General features: G+C 45.9%; 2 protein-coding genes across 5 annotated transcripts in view; one reads left to right on the top strand and one right to left on the bottom strand.

Annotated features, from left to right (window-relative positions):
* The window catches only part of PIGB (phosphatidylinositol glycan anchor biosynthesis class B), a 54,315-nt gene extending 52,169 nt beyond the window's left edge, over window positions 1–2,146 (bottom strand). Inside the window, exon 1 of the mRNA XM_077468387.1 lies at window positions 1,966–2,146. Coding sequence (XP_077324513.1) covers window positions 1,966–2,092 — 127 coding nt within the window. The 5' untranslated portion in view covers window positions 2,093–2,146. The remainder of the gene's footprint in view (window positions 1–1,965) is intronic.
* A 105-nt stretch (window positions 2,147–2,251) lies between these two features.
* The window catches only part of PIGBOS1 (PIGB opposite strand 1), a 28,569-nt gene continuing 15,999 nt past the window's right edge, over window positions 2,252–14,821 (top strand). For 3 of the 4 annotated variants that reach the window (XM_077468389.1, XM_077468391.1, XM_077468388.1), the window contains exon 1: window positions 2,529–2,687. The gene's annotated coding sequence lies outside the window, so the exon portion shown is untranslated. The other variant, XM_077468390.1, reaches the window with a different exon arrangement.

Below are 14,821 nucleotides of genomic sequence, written 5' to 3'. Positions count from 1 at the left end.
CCTTTCTATTATTTATCTGCCATTCCATAGAAAACAGCTGTAATCCCAAATAATCTCAACCTTACAATCTGCTACTCTACTTGAGGAACAGCTGTGGTAAAGGATAAATTGCTATGTCACTCAGATTTGCCTGCAAATGAGTTTATATTTTACTTCCCATTATATTCTATGGGCATTCCACTCTGTCATATGTCTTGTCATTCCATAGAAAACAAAAATAATCCCATTTAATTTCAAATTTGGACATCACTGCTGAACATAGAGAGTATGTCTGCTAAAGAATGATCTGATATGACCAATGGTTCAGACTCCAGGTCACATCTTGCTCCCCATGATACTCTATGGGCATTCCACCCTGTCATATGTTTGTCATTCCATAGAAAACAGCTGTAATCCCAAATTATCTCAATCTTACAATCTGCTACTCTACTTGAGGAACAGCTGTGGTAAAGGATAAATTGCTATGTCACTCAGATTTGCCTGCAAATGAGATTATATTTTAATTCCCATTATACTCTATGGGCATTCCACTCTGTCATATGTATGTAATTCCATAGAAACCGATAATAATCCCACTTAATGTGAATTTTGGGCATCACCACTGGACATAGAGAATATGTCTGCTAAAGATTGATCTGATAGGACCAATCATTTTGACTCCAGGACACATCTTGCTTCCCATTATACTCTATGGGCATTCCTTTCTATTATTTATCTGTCATTCCATAGAAACCAATAATAATCCCACTTAATGTGAGTTTTGGACATCACCACTGGACATAGAGGGTATGTCTGCTAAAGATTGATCTGACATGACCAATGGTTTTGACTCCAGGTCACATCTTGCTCCCCATGATACTCTATGGGCATTCCTTTTTATTATTTATCTGCCATTCCATAGAAAAAAAAAATAATCCCACTTAATGTCTAATTTGGACATCACTTACAAACATAGAGAGTATGTCTGCTAAAGATTGATCTGATATGACCAATGGTTCTGACTCCAGGTCACATCTTGCTTCCCATTATATTCTATGGGCATTCCACTCTGTCATATGTATGTCATTCCATAGAAACCAATAATAATCCCACTTAATGTGAATTTTGGACATCACCACTGTACATAGAGAGTATGTATGCTAAAGATTGATCTGATATGACCAATGGTTTTGACTCCAGGTCACATCTTGCTCCCCATTATACTCTATGGGCATTCCATTCTGTCATATGTTTGTCATTCCATAGAAAACAGCCGTAATCCCAAATAATCTCAATCTTACAATCTGCTACTCTACTTGAGGAACAGCTGTGGTAAAGGATAAATTGCTATGTCACTCAGATTTGCTTGCAAATGAGTTTATATTTTACTTCCCATTATACTCTATGGGCATTCCACTCTGTCATTTACCTTTAAAAAACAACATTAATCCCATCTAATCTAATATTAAACATGGCCACTGATATTTAAAAGTAGGTCTTTAAAAAAAAAAAAACATTTATATGTCAAAAGAGTCTGTCACAAACTGAATTTTTTTTTCCATTATTCTCTATGGGCATTCCACTTTGTTCCATTATTCTCTATGGGCATTCCATCTCCCTGTTAAAGTCTATGGGCATTCCATTCTGTCATTCCTTTTAGTATGTCCCCATGATTGGATGATGGGAATCATCAGAGCATCGCCTCATTCACTAAACTAGGAGAGATAGTGATTATATATATATATATATATATATATATATATATATATAATTATTTTTTTTATTTTTGGGGGGGGGGGGGGCAGTTTAGAAAATTGAGGGAAAAAAATTAAATAAAATTAGTAATGTTAAAAAAAAATGAAGTAAAAAGAATGTAGTAAAGTAAAGGCGCCTCTGGTAAATCCCCCCATGGTGGTGGAGGTGACATTCCCAGGCAGGAATACGATGACTCTGGGATCCCATTCATACAGCGGTGTCTCCAGTTACCTCCCCCTGTATTCGCCCCCCGGGGGTCCTTGCTGTACAGTTTGGATTTCCTCTTCCTGAGTTGCACGGAGCGGTGGCCGCTCTGCCCCCTGAGCACAGACAGAGCTCGGCTCCGGATCGCCTCCATGCCGCACTTTGTTGTGCTTGGACACCCCGCCCCATTGTCACTTTCCCCGGTGACTGCAACTAGAGGCAGAGTCACCCCTCGTGTGTGTCACACAGCCCGCGGCCATGTTGTCGGAGACCAGAGTTACGGACTCCTGAGGCGGACCTTCATAAAATGGTTCTTATTATGGAGACAAGAAACCACGTTTTTCCGCTACAGGCTCCGCTCCATTTCTGAAGGACTTTTACACCGTATAGCATCTGTGGGGTTTTTTTGTATCCAGCTACAGCACAGCGGGGAAAGGCTCATGTACTGGACTATACAGAGCGAGGCCTGAATAACGACGTTTGGGCCCTAGGAGGCGCCGTACGTCCTTACGTCACTAGAGGGGCTGTGTATTGGAGAGACCAGTGAAGGTCACGTGACCTGTGTATCCCGCACATGACTGCAGGTAGGCTGACCTAACCTGGGAAGGAGTGGAAGTTCAGCATTCTTTGTTGCCCCCGTTTGGTTCTCCATTATGTGGGGACATTAGAAGTGTAGACCGGTGTGTCCCTGTGTGGGCGAGCACGGCCCTCCATAGTATGAGGCCTGACTAAATTGTCAAGCTGTAGAGGTAAGTTCACCTTTACAGAAAGGTTAGGCCAATTTGTATTCTACATGGTTCTGGGGGAAAAAAAAATCCAATAAGTGTTTGGTTTATGCAAAAGTTATAGCATCTACAAACTATGGGATAGCACTATGGGACTTTTTTTTTTTTATGCTAGTAATGACTTATAGTGGGACTGTGATATTGTGGCGGGCAATCTGACATGAATTGACACATTTTGGGGACTCTGTATACTAATATAGTGATCAGTGCTTAAAAAAATGCATTGTCACTGTACTAATGAAACTGGCTGGGAAGGGGTTAAACATCTAGGGCAGTGATGGCAAACCTTGGCACTCCAGATGTTTTGGAACTAGATTTCATATGATGCTCATGCACTCTCTAGTGTAGTTGAGCATCATGGGAAATGTAGTTCCAAAACATCTGGGGTGCCAAGGTTCACCATCTCTGATCTAGGTTGAATAAGGGTTAATTGTGTGCCTAGCTAGTGTTTTTAGGTATATATTTAGGTGTATGTGGTGCTTTTACTAAGGGAAGACATGGATTTTGTTTCCTGCTCCAGGAGCACAAAATAGCAGAATGGAACCTGCAGACAGGCTTCTGCTGTGAAAAATCACAGCTGAAGCAGCACGCCCCCTGCAGGCGGATGTGCAGAATCACGTGTGTGTGTGTGTGTGTGTGTGTATATATATATGTGTAAAACTGCTATGGAGCAGTCTTTAAGTGGTTAAAGTGTAAGGCTCTGTTTCCACTTCTGAAACTTGTCCTATGACTTGGGACTGAAAAGTCACACGACAAGTCGTACCCCATGATTTCCAATGTGTACCGTTCATATTTGTGTGACTTCAAAGTAGTCCCTGCACTACTTTGGTTCGACTTTAATGCGTCTTGAGGTCCATAGACCTCAAGAAGATCAAGGCATTGCTTCAAGTCATATGAAAATCATGCGACTTTCAGATCACAATAGTGGAAACCTTGGCTAAGTATGTGTAGCACTAACCTCCGAAGGAGCTGTTGGTTATTTTTGGGCTTACCATTACCTTTCGCTTCTTCTTCTTGCACGTCTAGGGGATGTCCCATGGTAGGTGACCCAGTAACTGGAGACTGACAATAGATCCAGTTGAATGGATTTTATTTGCAAACTTTAACCATTGAACAGTCTTTTAACTTGGGATCAGAGGTTTGGGAAGGAATTCTCAATGTCAAAGTCTATAAACGTTGAAGAACTTGCTTACTTTGCATCCAGAGAATAGCCATTCGCAGCTGGATGAACGCTCAGGTCGGACAGTCCCTCTCTCTCTTGGCCTAGCAGCCAACAAGGTGCTTTACTCAGGAACAAAGTCTGTCACAGACGTTGTTGCAGAACACGTAGGAAAGTAAGCTGTAGGATACCTGGATCTTTCAGCCAGCTTAGCGATATCCACAAGACCAGATTCTCTCGGTTACTTCAGCCCTTCCAGGCTCTTGTTAAGAAAACCAAACTCAAACGTGGCGTTCTTCTAAAGAGTCCTCCCCTGGAATGCTTTAACTACAATGGGTCTCTCCCTGAACCGGAGACTGCACCCAACCACCTCGGAATCCTCCTTTAGTTTCCCTGCCTCAGGATAGCCACCCCTGAGGCATCAAAGTCGGGTGGATCCACACCCCAGGCCATAGCCTTCCTGGGGGCTGGTCAGGAGGACCATGACCAAGTAATCGCTTCATACTGGACCGGAACCCTGAACCACGTGATGTCCGTATCTTAAATACCCTCTCCCAGAGGGCACAGTGCGAGGGCCACTTCCACTGACCTAACTCCGAAAGAGAGCAACTTAAGCGTCTGACCAGACCATAGTTCCACGCCTGCCACCAGAGACAGTGCCCCCTGCAGCCAGGCTGAACCTCTCACAGTCCAGTCAGACTGACAGAAGTCAAATTTAGACAAAATAGACACAAACTGTAGTTTGGGTAAAGTTCTTTAACTTTGAAAAACATAGCGCGTGCTCTTCAGCAGCCCGCCGCTACATAAACGTTAACACTGGTTCCACTGTACTGTAGTCCCACAATTCTGCTTTGTTAGGGATCAGAAAGCCACTTCACCGGCTCAGGGATTTGAAATCCTCGCAGCTTAATCTCCTTTCTGTATCTCTCAGCGTGTACAGACAAGAGGTCTTCTGATCGGTCAGCACCATCACATGGACAGTGCTGACCAATCAGGATCCATCTAGCCCAGCGGTTGACAAATTTGCTTGGAATCTAGGAGCCAGCTAAAAAAGTTAATTTAATTGCATTTTAGTGTAAATATGAGATGTGAGGTCTCTCTGACCCCAGATCTCATATATAAGAGGACCTGTCATGCTTTTTTCTATTACAAGGGAAAAGTGACACGCATCTTTTTTAAAAGAACAGTGAAAAAAATAATATTTTTAAACGTGCCCTGTCCCGCCAAGCTTGCGTGCAGAAGCGACCGCATATATGAAAGCGGTGTTCAAACCACACATGTGAGGTATCTCTGCGATTGGTAGAGTGACAGCAATAATTCTAGCCCTAGACCTCTTCTAAAACGTGCAACCTGTAGAATTTTTTAAACGTGGCCTATGGAGATTTTAAAGGGTAAAAGTTTGTCGCCATTCCATGAGTGGGCGCAATTTTGAAGCGTGACATGTTGGGTATCAATTTACTCGGCATAAAATTATCTTTCACAATATAAAAAAAAATTGGGCTAACTTTACTGTTGTCTTATTTTTTTTATTAAATTATTTTTCCCCAAAAAAGTGCACTTGTAAGTCCGCTTTGCAAATACGGTGTGACAGACAGTATTGCAACGACCACCATTTTATTCTCTAGGGTGTTAGAATAAAAAATATATATAATGTTTAGGGGTTCTAAGTAAAGGGAAGGAGATGGCAGGCAGGGGAAGCTCCATTAGCATTGCTGGTTGTCATTCCAACGGCCACCACAAGAGGGCACCAGATTCCAGAAGGAACCATAGGATCGCAGAAGGCCTCACAGCCGCGGGCTCAATTACCGGCCGGTGGCGTGGCCCGATGCGATCACGCCGGGGGGGTCCACGGAGACAGGATACCCCCAGCTGTGCTGCCCCAGGTGCCAGGTCGCTAATTCTAGTTGCAAATGCGACCTGGCGCCCGGGTTTTGTCGAGCCCTGATCTAGCCTGTCCTGTCAGTGCAGCGAGGAGAGAAAGCCAGGAGGATTTCAAATCAGGACCGATGAAGCAGTGTTCCAGTGCCTAACAGAGCAGGATCATGGGACTACAATATAGTGAGACCAGAGGGGGTGGGGACAGGATCCAGTGTTAGGGATTACTGTAGAGATTTTCTGTAAAGGTGAACTTACACTTTACCCACTTAAAGCGGTTTTGTACAGAAAATTGCAAGTTCATCTTATTCAAATGGCTTTGGAACATAGATGCAGTTATGACCATTGAAATAAAATAATATGCAGTATTTACCTTTTATTTTTAATGTTTATGCCGACTTCCGGGCTCTCCTCCCGTGGGAGTAGGCGTGTTTATCGGCTTCGCAATGGTCCCTGGGAACATTTTTAGCTATTTCCCAGGAATCAGTGGGGGACACAGTCATGCCGAAATCTCGTGAGATTTCGGAAGGAGGACGCCAGTCACGTAACGAGGGCATGTCCGAAATTGCCATTTTGAAAGTGGGCAGGCAGCTCTATCTGCCATTACCACTATAGCACATGAGGCAAGAGGAAGGAAAACAAAGAGGACACTCAATGAGCATGTGCGAGATGGAGCGGTGGATGCTGGGAGCTCAGCATCATCGCATCCAGGAAGTAAATGCCTGTGGGCTTGAAACGCCCACAGTGAAAATGGAAACCGCCGGACTGCTTTTTTAAAAGTTTTCCTTAGCAATGAAATCGTCACGCCGGGGGTTAAAAAGACGCCAATCGTGACTGCAAAGACACCGTAGGAATCGCCCACCAGTGACACAGGTAAAAAAAAAAACGGCAGCGGAATCCCGCTTTAAATGCAATATCTTTTGGTGAGTGTGTATTTTTACCATCACGTGGTGCATTACACTTCATTCCTGCATTGGCTTGCACAGTTGGTGTGGAGAAGCACAAGGATAAAGTGAAAATAAGAATAACATACATGTGGTTTGGGGACATAAATGCTTTGATATATGGATGTAATACAAATATTAATGGTGTTTTAATTTTGGGACTTATTTCACAATTTTTAATTAGAATTTTTGTAAATTATTTAAAAAGGTGATTCAGAGTCAAGCGCCTGCTTTTTTTAAATTAAATTACTTAAAAGTGCATATGATTACTCTTAAAGGGGCAGCTTCACTATAGTTTATATTGGTTTATTGTTGGCGGTCATCACCCAGAGTATGGAGAGTAGAACGCCTCTATCAATTCTTTCTTCCTACTTATTGATTGTTGCCTGTTCCAGTCAGTTCCAAAATAGATTTAAAATAATTATTTTCCTTTAAAATTCTTCAAACAATACCCCATAATGAAAACATGAAAGAAGTTTGTTTGAAATCTTTGCAAATTTATTAAAAACAAAAAAACAAAAAAATCCCACGTACATAAGTATTCACAGCCTTTGCTCAATACTTATTTGAAGCATCTTGGGCACTAAATATAGCCTCAAGACTTTTTGAGTATGATGTTACAAGCTTGGCACACCTATTTTTGGGCAGTTTCTCCCATTCTTCTTTGCAGGACCTCTCAAGATCCATCAGGTTGGATGGGGAGCGTCGGTGCACAGCCATTTTCAGATCTCTCCAGAGATGTTCAATCAGGTTCAAGTCTGGGCGTTGAGCTGAGCCACTCAAGGACATTCACAGGGTCGTCATTTAGCCACTCCTTTGTTATCTTAGCTGTGTGCTTGGGGTCATTGTCCAGTTGGAAGATGAACCTTCCTCCCAGTCTGAGGTCCTGCGCGCTCTAGAGCAGGTTTTCATCAATTATGTTTTTGTACATTGCTTCGTTCATCATTCCCTCAATCCTGAATAGGCAGTTCCTGCCACTGAACAACAGCCACACAGCATGATGCTGCCACCATCATGCTTCACTGTAGGAATGGTATAAGCCAGGTGATGAGCAGTGGCTGGTTTCCTCCAGACATGATGCTTGCCATTTAGGCCAAAGAGTTCAATCTTTTTTTCATCAGACCAATGAATTTTGTTTCTCATGGTCTTGAGTCTTTTAGGTGCCTGAGGAGTGGCTTCTGTCTGGCCACTCTACCATACAGGCATGATTGGTGAAGTTCTGTAGAGACGGTTGTTTTTCTGGAAGGTTCTCCTCCCTCCACAGAGAAATGCTGGAGCTCTGTCCGAGTGACCATCAGGTTCTTGGTCACCTCCCTGACAAAGGCCCTTCTCCCCCGATCGCTCAGTTTTGCCAGGCGGCCCGTTCTAGGAAGAGTCCTGGGGGTTCCAAACTATTTACAGATGATGGAGGTCACTGTTCTCATTGAGACCTTCAATGCTGCAGAGATTTTCTTTACCCTTTGCCTTGATAAAATCCTGTTTTGGAGGTCTACAAGACAATTCCTTGGACTTCATGGCTTGGTTTGTGCTCTAACGTGCACTATTAATTGTGGGACCTTATATAGACAGGTGTGTGCCTTTCCAAATCATGTCCAATCAACTGAAATTACTACAGGTGGACTCCAATTAAGTTGTAGAAATATCTCAAAAATGATCAGTGGAAACAGGATGCACCTTTTGAGTGTCATGGCAAAGGCTGGGAATACTTATGTACATGAGATTTTTTAAATTTTTAATAAATTTGCAAAGATTTCAAACAAACTTCTTTCATGTTGTCATTATGGGGTATTGTTCCTGCTGTGGCTTGTGTTTTTGTTCACAAGAATTTTTGAATAAAAGGCAAAAAAACATTTTTTGAGCGAGGCTGTCCAGATCTTCTTCCTGTTTTTGATATGCATGAAGGTAAAAAAACCTTCTCTGTGCAGCAGCCCCCCCCCAATGTTTAACCGAATCCGATCTTCCATCAACGATGTGCACGGGAGTCTCGACTCTCCCTCCTAATTGGCTGAGACAGCAGTGGGAGCCATTGGCGTTGTGTGAATGGACACACAGAGCAGCGGTTCAGGAAAGAGCCTGCCTGGGTGCCCCCATAGCAAGCTGCTTGCTCTACGGGTAGGAGGGAGGGGCCGGAGACCCTTCTCGGGGGACCTAAGAAGAGGATCTGGGCTACCCTGTGCACAACTACTGCACAGAGCAGGTAAGCATAACATGTTTTCTATTTTAATGTAAAAAAAAACAACGCTTTAATATCACTTTAAGTTGGCATTTATGCACAGAGGGGATGCTTCACACTAAAAACACAAATGCAGTTAACTTTAAAAAAAATATTTTACAACAATGATTACACTCAGTTTCCTAAGTGTTATATTACATTTTCCATACTTTTTGTTTTTGCTTTGAAGGCTGTGCCTTATTCACGGGATTACAAAAGAAAATATGAGTATTTCCGCAAAAAGTTAAAGAAGCAGGTAAATTTCACACGGTTGGGGTAGATGTGATTTTGTTTGTTTTATGTGGCAAATGTAGAGTTAGGGCCTGTGTTGAAAGGTTTTTGTTTGCAGCAGGTGGGTTTTGCATCCCCATGCAATTCTATCTTAATTATAGCCTGCTTAAAGCTAGTCAAGAACAGGCTAGATGGAGGTCAACAGCAGATCAAATGCACCTGTCACTGAATTGGGAATAATCTCAGAAGCCTCAAACGAATGTAACCAACAAAAGTCCAAAATTTACTGATAGAATTACTTTTTACTATTTTTTTTTTTTTTTTTTTTTTTTTTTTTTTTATAAAACAAGTTTATTGGGCAATGGTACAGGTTACAGGGAAAGAAAAAGGAAAGAATAAACAATCAGTCAATGGTACATTCAGCGGTCAACAGCAAAAAACATCTAAATGCCGTATTAGCGCAACAAGATATCCAGAGCATAGCTATATAAACAAAGTCAGATATACAGACATCAATATTGGAGTTTCAAAGTTCATTGAACTAAATAGCAGAAGGTGAAACATAATAGCACATAAGATCTAATCAAACCCAACCCTGACGTGGACTCAGCTCCCACAAGTATCCGGGTCATTAAGCCAGCGATCCCAAATCTTATTAAATTTGCCAGGGCACCCCCTGTGTGTGTAGATAACTTTTTTCAGCGGTAAATTAGAGTTAACCTCAGCCACCCAAGCCCCGAATGTCGGAGTCTCGGGCCGCATCCACAACCTGGCAATCAGTTTCCTCGCACTGAACAATGTTTCTTGGGTAAAGGTCGCATCGGAGGGTGCCTCCGGGGCGCCCAGCTCCAGGCCTAACAAACAAGCCTTAGGATCCAGCAGAAGGGGGGAGCCCATTTGATCGTGCAGAAACCGTACCACCTGTAGCCAGAAGGCCTGAATATCGGGGCAGGACCACAGTAGATGGTAAAAGGAGCACGGGAGGCTCCCACATCGCGGACACCCCGGCCCCAGGGAGGGCCTGTATCTACAGATCCTGGCCGGCGTAAGATATGACTTATGGAGGATATATAATTGAGTTAACCTATCTGGCACCCTAGGGGACACTCGCTTAACTGTAGTCATGATCTCCTCCCACTCCTCCCCCGAGATCGGGCCCACATCCTCCTCCCATCGGTATCTCGTATTCTCCGTAATTGCAGCTACCGATCTTCTTCTAAGGGAGTTGTATAGGGTCGAAATTAATTTTGTGGGCTCCTCTCCCACTATAACACCCACTACCGATAATTCCTGTGGATCCGGGAATCCCTCCCCGAATTGAGCCCGAAGGGCATGGGATAATTGTGCATAACGAAATAACATATAGGCGGGGAGCTCAAACTCTCTTTGTAGCGCCTGGAAACCACGCACCCCTCGTGGGGAGACGACCTGGTATAGGTACATCACTCCCCGGGAGGCCCAGAGGTCCGCTCCCGGCAGCCCCCTGAGCTCCTTCAATTGGGAGTTGTACCACAGGGGTGTATGTGAGTGCATCCAGTCCGCTCCCAGCATCTTTTGTGCGATACCCCAGATCCGCCTGTGCTGTAGCAGTAATGGAGCAGATTTCCTCTTCCTCCCATTAGACTCTCTCCCCCTAAACAAGACCTGCAGGGGGGAATGGGCGCTACCAGAAGACCCCCCACAGAGTAGCGACTGGTATCTGGAAGCGTCCATCTTGTGGAGGTGAAAAAAGTGGGAGAGCTGAGCAGCTACGTAGTAGGCACGAAAGTCGGGGAGCGCAGCTCCTCCCATATCCGTAGGGTTTTTAAGAGTATTCCAGGCTAATTTATGTCTACCAGAGCCCCAGATAAAAGAATTTAGAATTGTGTCTATAGTTTTAAAATATTTAAGGGGGATAAGGGTAGGGGCCTGCCAGAGTTTGTAGAGGAATTTGGGGAGGAGGATCATCTTGATTAAATTTATCCGTCCCATGACACCTAGAGGGAGCCTAGCCCAAGATTGAGTTTTGGATTTTAGATATAAGATCAGTGGTTCTATATTAAGGGTTATATAATCGGAGGGATCCCTGGTGATCTGAACCCCCAGATACTGAATAGTGGCCACTCTACGCAGCGGAAGGGACGAAGTGTCCCTCTCCGGCGGAGAGAGGTCAATGGGAAGAATCAATGATTTTGCCCAATTTATGGTGAGGCCCGAGTGCCTACCGAACTCTTCAATAATACCCAGGGCCGCTCTCAGGGAGGGTCCCTCATCCGCAAGGTACAGAAGCATGTCGTCCGCGTACATGCTTACCGTTTCCGTTAGGGGCCCTGCTCTAAGACCCCCAACTTGGACGCTGGACCTAAGGGAGATAGCCAGTGGTTCTACTGCTAAGGCGTACAGGAGCGGCGACAAGGGACACCCCTGTCTGGTCCCGCGCCCCAGAGGAAAGGGCTCGGACAGGCAACCATTCACCGCCACGCGCGCCTCCGGGGAAAAATATAATATCTGGACCCATTGCAGAAACTTAGGCCCAAATCCAAAGCGCCGAAGGCACTCCCACAGATATCCCCACTCCACCGAATCAAACGCCTTGGCCGCGTCCAACGCCACCACGGCCCTGGTACCACCATTGTCGTGCGTGGCTTGTAAATTCATGTGGAGTCTACGAATATTCATTGCCGTATTTTTACCAGGCATGAAACCGGTCTGATCCGAGTGGATAAGGGACAAAACGTGGGAGCACAATCGGGATGCCAGGATCTTGGCTAAGATCTTTATGTCCACCTGTAACAGGGAAATCGGACGAAATGAATCTAGGCTATGTGGGTCTTTGCCCGGTTTTGGAATGACTATAATCGTCGCTTGGCGCAGCGTTTCCGGAAGGGAAGCGGACTCAAATAAGTAATTATATAAATTCAGCAGCTCAGGGGCCAGAACGTCGGAGTATGTTGCGTAAAAATCCAACGGTAGACCGTCGTGTCCCGGAGCCTTGGCCGCTGCCAGGGAAGATAACGCCACCACTACCTCGTCTAGTGAGATCGGAGCCTCCAGATCAGCTATCTGAGCTACCGATAATTGAGGGAAAGGAACATCTCGTAGAAAAGTTTGGGTCTCCTGAGCCGTGACCTCCACACGAGAGGCGTAGAGGTCAGCAAAGTAAGACCGGAACATCTCGGTCACCGCTCCCGGTTCAGACACAAGAGCGCCGCTCCCATCCATCAGCGACACCACTACAGGTGGCCTCGCATCCTGATGGGCGAGGTAAGCCAAAAGCCTACCCGCTCTCTCGCCTTGTTCAAAAATCCGCTGCCGTGTAAAAAAATGCTTGCGTTTAGCCTGCTCAAAGTGTAGTTGGTCAAGAACACGGGTCTGAAGCCTGAGGGCCGAGGCATTCGCCTCGGTGGGATGTGACGTAAACTCCCGGGTGACAACCTCCAACTGCTCCTCCGCCTGACGGAGGATCTGTTTAGAGGAACATTTTAATCTATTTATCCGCCTGATCAACAAGGACCTTGCATGCAGTTTAAAAGCCTCCCAAACATGTCCACCCGTAGCCGTCCCCCTATTAGCTGCAAAAAAATGACTCCACTCCCCAGACAGGTCGTCTCTCTCCTCCAGCGCTTTTAGCCAGAAGGGATTCAGGCGCCAGCCCCTAGGCCCCAGTTGTTGCATCAGAGACAGGGTAGCCCAACAGGGGGCGTGATCTGAGAGGGACCGCGCATGAAACCCTGCATCCTCCAGCTGCGGGAGAAGGACATTTGACGTCAAAATATAGTCTATGCGGGACATAGTAGAGTGCGTAGCCGAAAAACAGGAGTATACCCGGGATGTGGGGTTTCTATAGCGCCACACATCTGTCAATGCAAATTCCCGAAGGGTGCGACTCAGTCTAGACCCCATATGGGTCGCAGGGGCAGAGCCACCCCGAAGTCTATCCATGCTTGGGTCAAGGGCAAGGTTGAAGTCCCCTAGCCAGATGGCCGGGGTATCAGGGTATCGGGCCATATATGACATGCCCTCAGACACGACAGCAGCCGAGTATGGGGGCGGTATGTATACTGCCAGAATCAGAAACCTCCTGCCCTGAATAGTGCAATTAAGAAATATAAACCTGCCCTGGGGATCAGTCCGCAAATCAAGAAGGTGAAAGGGCACTGTCTTGGCTATTAATAAGGAAACTCCTCTGGAATATGGAGTGTGGGTAGCGTGGTAAGTCCAGCCAACCCACGGCCTCCGAAGCGCCAGCTGTAGCTGGCCCGTTACATGCGTTTCCACCAGCACTATAATGTCCGCTCTGTAGGATTTGAGGCATGCAAAGACAGCCGTACGCTTTAGCTTATCTCTAATCCCACGGACATTCCACGTCAAAAATTTAACTGGGGCCATTTACTAGTGGCGTTTAAATGATACAACTCGCTAGGCGGACTGACTCCCAGTGCGGAGCTCAGCACAACTCTCGATTTTCCCACCCACCATCTCATCATCAGACATTGAAGTATTTCCCTTTGTACCATAACCCCAAAAAACAACAACCAAGAAACTATCATGAACCCAAACCCCCAAACCACCCCCCCACCCCCCACCCAGCTCTCAGTCCTTCCAACTGAACTGGAGCACACGTCCCCAAACATCCAAACTTTCGCCCTCATCCCCCGTAGCGAATGCAGCCAGCAGAACCTCCCTCCACTGCCCGGACTGCACACAGCCACACGGGGATAGGTCGGGCGTTTAACTATATAGGGGGCGACTACTCGCTGCATAAGGCGCATAGAGTAGCCCATCGGGCTAAGCCGTAAAACAAGGGTCACAGCCTCCGCCCCCGGTGCCAACAAAAAAAGGGGGTGATCCCATCAGCGACACATGTGGAATAGGCAAATCAATATTGGGGTCAATAACAGAGAAGACAGGAGAACTGAGGTAAAGCGATCAGAAACAGAGCAAAAGAAGAGGAGGAAAAGAGAAGAGGAGAGGAAGAAGAAGGGAAGAAAGAGGGGGGCACACGTCCTAGCACGGAATACCCACGGTAAAGGGCAGCCCGAGGAAAGCTCGGGGCCACGCTGTAAAAAGTTTCAAGTCCATTTCAGGTAGAATGAGGAGAAGCAAAATCCGTAAGCAGTCCGGGAGGGCACTCCAGAATAGGTGCAGGTCATCTACTGCCCTCGCAACAGTCTAATGGGAACAAAACAGGCACGGGCCGCCTTGGGGAAGGCCCACAGTGGTAACAGTCATCATCAGTATGATGTTCGGTAATAGGTAGGCCATTCCAGGATAAGTACCTCTTCACCGGTGATAGGTAAGTATATCGGGGAGGTAAAACTCTAGGACAACATCCCAAATCAGGGGGACCGGGCCAGTCACTGCACCCGGCGGTTCCTATCAGCCTCCCTCCTTTCCAACCAGTCCATCGCCTGCGCCGGGTCATCAAAGAAATGAGCTCGGTCTTCGCCCAGAACTCGCAGCCGCGCTGGGTACATCATAGCATATTTTAAATGTTGGATTCTCAGCCTCTTCTTAACTTCCATGAAGCGGGCGCGCTGTTTTTGCACTTCTGCAGAGAAGTCTGGAAATGCCATAACATGGCCTGCTTGAAACGGAATGTTGCCCTTCTCCCTGCTAAGGCGCAGAATTGCATCTCTGTCCCGAAAGTTGAGCAGTTTGGCGATAAACGTACGTGGTGGTGCGCCTTCCGGCGGGC

This window comes from Lithobates pipiens, unplaced genomic scaffold, assembly GCF_037356315.1.
Source record: "Lithobates pipiens isolate NorthernLeopardFrog02 unplaced genomic scaffold, aLitPip1_a1.2 Scaffold_8, whole genome shotgun sequence".
Taxonomy (NCBI): Eukaryota; Metazoa; Chordata; class Amphibia; order Anura; family Ranidae; genus Lithobates; species Lithobates pipiens.
This window is presented reverse-complemented; position numbering and strand designations above follow the sequence as displayed.